The sequence below is a fragment of the Trachurus japonicus genome, chromosome 2, assembly GCF_045865225.1.
Source record: "Trachurus japonicus isolate A0001 chromosome 2, Traja_1.0".
In the NCBI taxonomy this organism is placed as follows: domain Eukaryota; kingdom Metazoa; phylum Chordata; class Actinopteri; order Carangiformes; family Carangidae; genus Trachurus; species Trachurus japonicus.
The window spans coordinates 952,488-962,787 of record NC_140908.1 but is presented as its reverse complement, the minus strand read 5'-3'; the positions used below and the strand labels follow the sequence as shown (position 1 = coordinate 962,787).

The following is a 10,300-nucleotide window of genomic DNA, read 5'->3' as shown; positions in this document are numbered from 1 at the left end:
AATAAATTATTTTCATTTTTAAACTTCCATTCCTTCAGATTTGAACCAACTCTTTAAATAAAAAAACAACAAAAAAAAACAAACATAGAAATGAATTAAAAATGAATAAATAAAAAGAAGAAAAGAAACCAATAATTGAAGGGAGGGGCGTCAGATAAAAGAATCAGTAAACAAAACGAGCAAAAAGAATAAATAAATTCAAAGATAAACGAGGAATTCCGTGACGTCACATCCTGTTAATGTTATCTTGCCTCGCGCTGGGAGGAAGTGGAAGACGTGATGTGTCACTCCGCGCTTTTCCCGGTAGCTGCTGCTTCTCAGTCGGTAGAAGTAGTAGGAGCCTCATTTAACCACATCTACTGAGAATCTACTGAGAGTCTAATGAGGTGAAACGCGTTGGTTCATATCGACTGGTGTTTCTTTATTTTATTGTATTTTTATTGAAGAAGACGTGTGGTCCATGTTTTCCGGCTGGGAGTGAGTCCTCCTCTCCCTCTCGGCCGTAGAGGATCTCTGCAGAGTCCGGCTCCAACAAGGTGGGGCAGAGAGAAGAGTCTCCTGGTCAAGTTGTGAAAGTTGTGCAGCGGCGCCGTGTTGTGTTGTTGTCGCTTTATGGAGGATTCCTCAGCGCGGGAACGGAGATTACGTCACCAGGTGAGCGCGAGGGGGGAGTCGGTGTCCGGTTGACTGACCGTTTGGTTTGGCGGGAACTCGTTTTAACGTCCGAGAGGCGAAAGAAAGAGAGAAGAACAGAGAGAGAGAAAGCGTTAGTTATCGGTCGCTGCTGCTAACTGACGGACGGCGGCAGCAGCCAATCACAGCAGAGCCGCTCGACGCGTCATCCAATCAGAGGGCGCCGTTAGGAGGCTGAAGGCGGGAGCTCCGGGGGTTGATATAAAAGTGTTGAGCAGCTGTCAGCTGGTGAGGAAGCGGAGACACACGGTCACTCACGGTTCCGCTTCTCTCGCTCCGCTCAGCTAACAGCAGCTCCAGGTCCGGTTCGATTCCACCGAGCCTTCTCCCTCCTCCTCCCCGGCCTTGGTGTCCTTTCCCCCGGGCAGCAGCAGCAGAGGTCACGGTGCGGAGCTGCTGCTGCGGGTGTTTCCACTGTGGCCCTTATCTCCTCCAGTCTGGAGCTCCGCCAGGGGCCAGAGACCTGCAGAGGACTTAAATAGAAAACACACCAGACCCCCCAGCCCTCAACCCCCCCATAACCCACCCCCCCTCATCCCAAACCCTCCCCCTCTCACCTGCTCAGGTGAGGTGGAGTTATAAGAGTGAAGCTACAACAACTGTCTGTTACTGGTCATGTGACTTGGTCCAAACAGAGATAATTAATGAGTTTATAACCGGTTCAGTTGTGTTTAGAGCAGATAAAGCATGCCTATAATACTATTATGGGATGTAGGCTATATAGGCCATAGACTGGAGGTTTTGTGTCAAACAGCCCTGAGCTTCACTCTGATGATATTTACAGTGTCAACAGAGGAAACAACAACAGTGTGACTGACAAACCGTACAGGTACAGACACACACCTGTTGTACAGATACACATCTGTAGTAGATACACATTTGTACAGTAGAGATACACATCTGTACAGGTACAAATACACATCTGTACAGTAGATACACATCTGTACCGGTACAAATACACATCTGGACAGTAGATGCACATCTCTAGGCCTGCAGGTACAGATGTGTATCTGTACAACAGGTGTGTGTCTGTTAGAGCACATCCAGATGTTAGAATCCTCAGTGATTCTCCAGATGTGGATCAAACAGATCAAAGTGTTTGATCAGTTTGTTATTTAAGCAATATATCACGACAGTCCGTGGTAGCACGAAGCGGAGGTGAAAGTTCACCTTAAACATGTGAATTCAACTACTTTAGTTCATTTTTTAACATCGTAAAAACACAGACTGTCTTTTGGACTGCAACAGTTGTCATGGATACATGACAACAACTTCCATTCATACCAGTCATACCTGCCTGTGATAGCCTATGCTGTGATAAGGCTTTAGAATAGTAGCCGTGGTATATGCTCATTATACCACGGTTAACAACCAATCAGATCGCCGCATTTCACCTTTCCGTTTTATAATAAACGTTCTAACATGAATGTGAACAGTAAACTTTATGAACCTCTCTGTTAATGATTGATCTGGTTTCATGTGTCAATCTGAGCTGATAATGATTGATAGGTTCATGTGATCGATCAGCTGATTCCTCAACATCTGGATCTGGCTCCAGTATGAACATCTGTTTGTTTTGTTTTTTTATTGTTCATTATTCTGTGAAGCTTCTAGTTATCTCAGCTCAGAATTGTACCAATTATGGCTGATTGATGATCAATATGTTTATTTCCTTGTCTCAGGTCTGTGTCACACAGGTTTAGGAGTTCAGGTGAGTAGGAAACAGGATCATGGTTCAATGGTTTATTTGATTGATTGGACGTTTTTATTGGTGAGTAATCGTCTCTCCTGGTCTCTTCTGGTCTCTCCTGGTCTCTCCTTGTCTCTCCTGGTCTCTCCTTGTCTCTCCTGGTCTCTCCTTGTCTCTCCTGGTCTCTCCTTGTCTCTGCTGGTCTCTCCTTGTCTCTCCTTGTCTCTCCTTATCTCTCCTTGTCTCTTCTGGTCTCTCCTGGTCTCTCCTTGTCTCTCCTGGTCTCTCCTTGTCTCTTCTGGTCTCTCCTGGTCTCTCCTTGTCTCTCCTGGTCTCTCCTTGTCTCTTCTGGTCTCTCCTGGTCTCTCCCTGTCTCTCCTGGTCTCTCCTGGTCTCAGGCAGACTGAGGCGGACTGAGGCGGACCCGGGTCATGGCGTCGGGTAAGAACAAGAACCAGACGTCCCTGGTCCTCCATAAGGTCATCATGGTGGGCAGTGGCGGCGTGGGGAAGTCGGCGCTGACGCTGCAGTTCATGTACGACGAGGTGAGGAACAGCAGGACTACAGCTCCCATGATGCCTTGCTGCCTCCACTTCCTGTAACACCAGCCTGGCTGTATTCGAAACCGCATACTATACTGCTAGTACGTACTGATTTGGACAAAATGCAGTATGCAGTATGCAGTATGCAAACAGAAGCAAAATCTGCAGTATGCGAAAAATTCCCGGATGTTGTACTGATTCGGGAAATATCTCCAGTATCTGACCAGTCTACATTGCGTACTGTATCCCACAATGCAATGCGCCCCTGACGTCTAACCGTAACCAAAGACGGTAGTGAAGTATCTTTGCTGTGTACCGTAACAATGTTATATAGTTTAATAAAATAAAAGTTAATGCAGACTGATCCGTTCTGTACATGCAGAGCCCCGAGGCAGCGCTGCTCTTCTGTCCAATACACACATGAAGCTTCACTTTACATTCAAACTAACTAATGCGACTGCCACAATTGTTAGATTTCATCAATGAGACCAACATTTATCTCCTAAAAATAATTTAACCAGCCGGTGGTAAACCTCTAAAAACCTGCAGTTAAGTTAATTAGCGATCGTTTTCTCCCCTGGGATGATGACGGAGGTTGGCCGGCCGAGCAGCTCTGCAGAGCGACTGCTGCTCCACAGGTGGAGCTTCACTAATCTGAAAAACATCGGAGCAAACTTCTAAACAGCCGTCATTTGGATAAACTGGCCGTATATTTGGGATCTAAACAGTTACATATTAAAACTAAAACTAAACTAAATAACAGCGCTAGAGTGGGAAATAAAACAGCTTTTCTCCTGTTTTACAGCTACTGCTACCGGTTGCCGCAAAATGCATTCTGGGAAACTTGTATACTGTTACTGTGGTGTGAACGGTGTCAGCTGAAGTAGCAGACTGAATCCCACATCCAGTATGCAGTATACAGTATATACTTATGCAGTATACAGTATATACTAACGCAGTATGCAGTAGGCAGTACGGTAGTATGCGATTTCGAAAACAGCCTACGTCTCCCATGATGCCTTGCTGCCTCCACTTCCTGTAACAGCAGCCTGTGTGTGTCTCTCTGTGTGTGTGTGTCAGTTTGTGGAGGACTACGAGCCCACCAAGGCGGACAGCTACAGGAAGAAGGTGGTTCTGGACGGCGAGGACGTGCAGATCGACATCCTGGACACGGCGGGACAGGAGGACTACGCCGCCATCAGGGACAACTACTTCCGCAGCGGCGAGGGATTCCTGCTCGTCTTCTCCATCACCGAGCACGAGTCCTTCACCGCCACCTCCGAGTTCAGGTACCACAGACCAGAGACTAGATCCGGATCCTGAGACCGGATCGGATCACGTGATCCGGTCCTGGGGCCTCATTTATCAAAGAGGGTGTAAAACTGCTACTAAATTTTTGCGTATGGTGAAAAGACGAAAATGGCGTACACCCAAAATATTTACACCTTTTTCAGATCTATCAAACTGTGCGTACCTACAACTCTATGCAATTTCTCTTTGATAAATCACACCGAACCCAAAAACGGTGCACACCTCTTACTCCACCCCCGGAATGCCTAGACACAACCATATATGGTCAGCACGTGCATATTAATTAGCCATGTGTGCTCTGTGGAGCGGCTACAAAGTGACAACAAAGTGACAACAAAGTGACAACAAAGTGACAACGGAGACAACGGGCGGAGGGCAGGGGAAAGAAGCGGAACTTCTCCGAAAGCAGATACACGGCGATATCGGGCAATAAATCAGTCAAAAAATGATCTTGCATTTCAATAAGCTACAATAAAAATAAAAACCTCCCAAATCTCAACAAAAGGGAGCAGAAAGAAGAATAATCTTATGTAATCTGCCCCTTTATCCCAGAAAATCTTTAGTTTTTTTTGTTTACCTAGATGTTAAAACAATGTAAAGCTGGATTTCCACGATAGTTACCTACCATTACTTTGCATGGCTTTCCACTACACAGTTACAGCTCTACTGGACTCGGTTTAGGTCATTTTCCATTACAGCTGAGTCCTTCACAGTTCCTCCTCAGTGCCGCGTTGTCTCACTCTTTATTCTCTCCTCTCGTCAGCTCCAAACACACGACACGTGCACCTCGTTCACTCAGGTGACAGAATAATAACAGTCTAGGCTGCAGATCAGTGTGCGCTGCTGCCGGTTTGTTTTTAAACTTGGCGGGTTTGATCCTTATTGTCAGACGTCACAGTGTGTATAAGCAAAAAAGCAAAATCCTCAATCCACTCTGTTTATCAATTAACATAGAGCCTAGTGTTATTATAGAGCGGGTTGGATTGCCAGCATCAACGGTCCACCACTACCACTAGCCTACTTACTTCAAAAAATCCTACTGTGCTCTTCTAAATGTACTCCGCGCTCCTCTCTCCCTCTCACACTGCAGTTCTCTGACTCAGCAACGGTGTCGCCAATTCCTCCTGTTCCTCAAAAAAGGTGTACTGTAAATCACGGTACGCCAGGGTCAAAATGGGTGTAAATGTCTGCACTTTTTCCTGTCAGGTTTTGGCTTGATAGATCCCAAATTTGGCGGAGAAAAGTGCGTACGCACAAAACCAGAGAAAAAGGGTGTTAAAAAAGGTGTACCCACAATGATAAATGAGGCCCCAGGTTTTCATCTGGATCAAACCCTCAGTTTTAGTGGGATCAGGAAAAGCTTGATCCAGAACATCGGATTATTCTGATCCCAGCTGTTTGGTGGATTCAGGAACAACATGAGATTTAAAATAAATTCAAACAGGTCAAATGAACTGTATAAATAGGATAAACATTGATTGATTTATATTTAGCACCTGGTTTTTAAACCTTAACGGTGATAAAGTTAATAAAGTTAACTTTGGATTATTCCACAATTAAAGAACTTTTCCCAAACTACTGGATAATTCAATGAAGTTTGAATTTGAAGCAAATGGAAAAATATTCACAATGTGTTTGACTAATGTAGAATTGCTTTTTAATGTATTTAAACATCCAGACCAGATCAGATCTGGATGTTTAAAAGACATGTAAGAAACAGAAAACATCTCAAACATCCCATAATAGATGAATCCAGTGTGAGTGTCTCCATGCTGCTTCAGCTTCAGTCTGACACACGGTCACATTAACACTCAGGATCTGGATCATACGGATCCAGTCTAACTGGGATCAAAGTAAAGATGAATTATTGATTATTGATCCTGGATGGAAAATCAAAGGATTTAAACATCCAGATAATTTAGATCCAGATTAAACCTGTTGAATGTGTGGTTTTGCTACGTGGAGAACTCCTAAATAAAATTAGATCCTCATTCTGGTTTCTGGAGGAGAAGAGACCGGACCTGGAGCGTTCATCTTCAGTAGAGAGGCTAAGAGGAAGCAGGAAGTAACGCTCGCCATGGTGAAGTGAAGTCTGACCTCTACCTGTTTAAAACCTCTCGTTTCATGACAAGAAATCAGCAGTTTGTTGTAAAACTGTTATAAAATAACATTCAGAAAACCCCTAAGCAGCCAGACTTCAGGTGGCGAGCTGCTCTCCCTGCTTCCCCTCAGGTTCTACAACCAGGTTTCTGTCTGAATGGCAACGCGCTCAGTGTTTCATTTCCGTGGCGTCCGTGCATCTGTTTCACTAGTTCTTGTTTTCATATAGAATTCATTTCTAAGCAGATCGACGGAGAGAGAAACAGCAGGTTTCTGAAACCAGACGATTAAAAACCAAGTAGTAGGGATGTCACCATTATAGATTTTCTTGGTACCATATGTCAGAGAAATAATCATGGTGTTACGATTATCACGATTATTATGCATCAATAAATTTCACAACACTATGAACGTGTAAAATCAAATATAGTCAAAATATAATTGCATGACTAGTCTCTTAAAGGGATAGTTCACCCAAAATTCTAATTTCACTCAGATAATGAGTGAAATTTGAATTTTGGGTGAACTATCCCTTTAATATAGGACCAGTTATTAATCCCCCAGGGGAAATGTTTCATTAATTGTCATCTATACCAAATGTTTAAGTTTATTTCAATCATTTTTTTTACAATACAAATGACACCCTAACATCTAAATTCCCACCAATTCAGTGTTACTTTAGATAAATGGACCAGTATCTGTACATTTACCTTTATTTTTGCACACATCTGCAGATATAGCTCCATAATCTTTTTTGGAAAATGACGGTATTTAGGAATCTTTACGATCAATTAATTGTGGCGTTTAATACCGCGATTAATTGTGAAAACAAGTAATCGTGACATCCCTAAAAGAGCAAAGCAGCTGGAAACGCAACGGGTCCAAAACATGAGATATAAGCAACCAATCTGTGTGTGTGTGTGTCAGGGAGCAGATCCTGCGTGTGAAGGAGGAGGAGGCCATTCCTCTGCTCCTGGTTGGGAACAAGTCGGACCTGGAGGAGCGGCGTCAGGTGTCGGCTGAGGAGGCGGCGGCCAAGGCCGGGGAGTGGGGCGTCCAGTACGTAGAGACATCGGCCAAGACCAGAGCCAACGTGGACAAGGTGATGAGACACAGACAGAGACAGAGACAGAGACAGGGTTAAACTAACAAGTTATTCAGTTTAGTTTAGTATTTTAATTTGAGTCTTTTTCCTCTGTTGAATATTAAATATTCTCACCGTAGATTCAACAGAAGCTTTGATCTGCTTCAGCTGCAGAACCGACCGTCTCATACCATTATAATGTCATGGAAACCTTTATTTATGTCAGTCATTCAGTTCAAAAAGTCAAACTAACACATTAAATATAAGACAATCATTACAATTAAAAGGAATTAAATCCATAGAAAAAACATGAAATGTAATGGATCTATATAATGACCATTGAAAAGACCAGTTTAAAGCATTTAAATATGGAAACTTGCACTTGCACTGGACTTGAACTACTGTAAAAGGACTTTTCCATGATATTCTAACGTATTGAGATGCAGCTGTGTATGGGACAGGGTTTTATTGAATGTAGAACAGAGAGTAAACTCCTCTCCACTGGTTCTGTGGTTCCTGTTTAAAGAGTCGGATCAGGGCTGTAAACTAACTTTTTGGCTCACCTGCCAAGGGGATCGGTAGATGAAAAAATCTACCGGCCAAGTACATTTTTTACTGGCCAAATAATAAGTTGCCTCTTTTCGTTACATATACATCAGTTTCAGCACTTTTCATTGAGATAACAGTATTTTATCGCAATACATGCTTTGAAAAGAAGCCAAAGCCAAATAAATTGTAGTCTTATTAAATAATCAAAACATTCCAAATTGGGAAACCTTAACATTGCAAAACTAACAAACAAAACATTCCTTCTATTACTCAGAGATGTTCACAAGTCTTTTTTTGCAAGTCCAAGTCAAGTCTCAAGTCTTTGTGGGGTGAAACTTCATCAAGTCTCAAGTCTTTGGTCACGAGTTCAAGTCAAGTCTCAAGTCTCTAAAAAATAAAAGTCTCCTGTCTCTTCTGGTTAATGACCCTTCTATCATCTGCTGCTATCTGGTCTACTAAGACTACTGCACAGCTATATCTAAGACATTCAAAGCATTTACTGTATTATTATCACTCCTTTATTAGCATACAGTACCTATTGATTAGTTGTTTATGATCACTTTAAATAGGCTACTGCAATGCAATATGAAGAAAACACACAATGAAAGCTTTCATTTAAAGAAAAACTGTATTCTGAGTCAAGAAAGAATCAAGGCTGCTCTGCCCCTCTGCATGTTTCTGAGAAGAACTGCTGTTATTATTTTTTTTAATTAGCTCAGTCAACTCGTGGGGGCGTGTCGACCCGTGCAGACTTCCATACGGGCCTTCAGTCATATTTCGCAGCAAAAAAAAAAAAAAAACTTATCCTGTAGCCTGATATGTGCCAGACCAGTTATGCAGCAGTCCCCGTGAAGGAGGGCCAGACAACAAACGTGCCTCACCTGTACGGACGGTGCGGCTATAGGCTATTAAAAAAAAAAAAAAAAAAAAAGCCGGTTCACAGTCACCTGTCACTCACCCGCAGCTGACTGAGCTGTCAGAGGAGCTCTGTCCCTCTCTCTTGTGTTTGGCTGCACTCTGGCACGAGCCAAAAAAAAAAAAAAAGATTGTTCACGAGTCCCAAAACACGAGTCCAAGTCAAGTCTGAAGTCTCTGTGTGTGTGACTTAAGTGCAACTCGAGTTTGAGTCGCAAACTGAGTCCCCACCTCTGGTCTATAGCTCCGTGAGCGCGAGAGAGATAGGCAGGCACGCACGCACACAGCTGCGGGGCAAAAACAATCGGCGCGGAGAAATGCACGTCTGCTGTGAAAGGGAGGGCTCCGGCTCGCGTGGAGCGCGTGATTTTCGGTGCGCGTGTGTGACACTGGCGTGAGGCTACGTTGCACTTCAGTGCGACACAACAGCAACAACAACACGGGACAAACATCTACCCGCCCCCGTGGCGTGTAGCCCTCCAAATTTAAGTCGCCAGGGGAATATTTTAGTCGCATTTGGCGAGTGGCGACCGTTAGTTTACAGCCCTGAGTCGAATCCAGAGCAGCTTCATTTACTGGTTTAATTAACTTCTAATAAACCAGACGGAGAATTGACTGTAGTTTAATTTATATTTATTCACTTTCTTCTCTTCATATTAGTTGAGTTTAGTTTGTCTTTTTCTACTGAGCCTCAGTCCCTCTGTCGGTTTAGACTCTGATATTAAATATATTATATATACATGTTTCTTTGAGTCTGACTGAGGCTGAAATGAACCGCGGTGCGTTCAGGTGCAGGTCGTCTCTGTGGGTCGTCTCCGTCCTCCACATTCCTGAGTCCACAGCTGGAGACGACTCGCTGTGACACGTCTTCAGCTCCGGTCTCTGAGCCTGGAGGAGACGGACAAGTCCTGATCCGCCTCACTTCACTAACTGTCTCCTTCTCCTTCTTCTCCTCCTCCTCCACCTCCTCCTCCTCCTCCACCTCCTCCTCCTCCTCCTCCTCCTCCTCCTCCTCCTCCTCCTCCTCCTCCACCTCCTCCTCCTGCTCCTCCTCCTCCTCCTCCTCTCTCAGGTGTTCTTCGACCTCATGCGGGAGGTGCGTAAGAAGAAGATGTCGGAGAGCAAAGACAAGAACGGTCCGAGCGGCAAGAAGAAGAAGAAGCGCTGCTGCATCCTGTAGCGAGGAGGAGACACGGTGCCAAACCCACAGTAACCACGACAACGACCATGACAACGACCATGACAACGACCACGACAACGACGACACAAACCCAGTAACAAACACAGACTGGCGAGCAGCAGCAGCAGCAGCAGCAGCAGTGTCCACACATCAGTCTGCTGCACGCTGCTCTCTGGCTCCGCCCCCTTTAGCCCCGCCCCCTCCATGTTTCACTTCCTCTCTCTGCTTCTTCTTCC

At 44.4% G+C, this 10,300-nt stretch overlaps 1 protein-coding gene across 2 annotated transcripts; it reads left to right on the top strand.

Moving 5' to 3' along the window:
• Positions 1–403: 403 nt before the first annotated feature.
• Positions 404–10,077, top strand: LOC146990455 (ras-related protein ralB-B-like). 2 transcript variants are annotated; one of them, XM_085794497.1, is made up of 6 exons: positions 404–654; positions 2,376–2,404; positions 2,782–2,928; positions 4,006–4,214; positions 7,264–7,438; positions 9,957–10,077. In XM_085794497.1, exons 3-6 carry the CDS (start codon positions 2,815–2,817, stop codon positions 10,062–10,064), a joined length of 606 nt encoding a protein of 201 aa, XP_085650623.1. In that variant the 5' UTR covers positions 404–654; positions 2,376–2,404; positions 2,782–2,814; the 3' UTR covers positions 10,065–10,077. The 2 variants fall into 2 exon arrangements, with proteins under 2 accessions (XP_085650623.1, XP_085650622.1); XM_085794496.1 differs by having other exon boundaries at positions 513–654; positions 2,792–2,928.
• The last annotated feature ends 223 nt before the right edge of the window (positions 10,078–10,300 follow it).

Coding starts and splice junctions, on each gene's coding strand:
- LOC146990455 (XM_085794497.1), top strand. CDS start 2,815: ATGGCGTCGGGTAAGAACAAGAACCAGACGTCCCTGGTCCTCCATAAG. Junction 2,929..4,005: donor TGCAGTTCATGTACGACGAG/GTGAGGAACAGC, acceptor TGTGTGTGTCAG/TTTGTGGAGGACTACGAGCC. Junction 4,215..7,263: donor ACCGCCACCTCCGAGTTCAG/GTACCACAGACC, acceptor TGTGTGTGTCAG/GGAGCAGATCCTGCGTGTGA.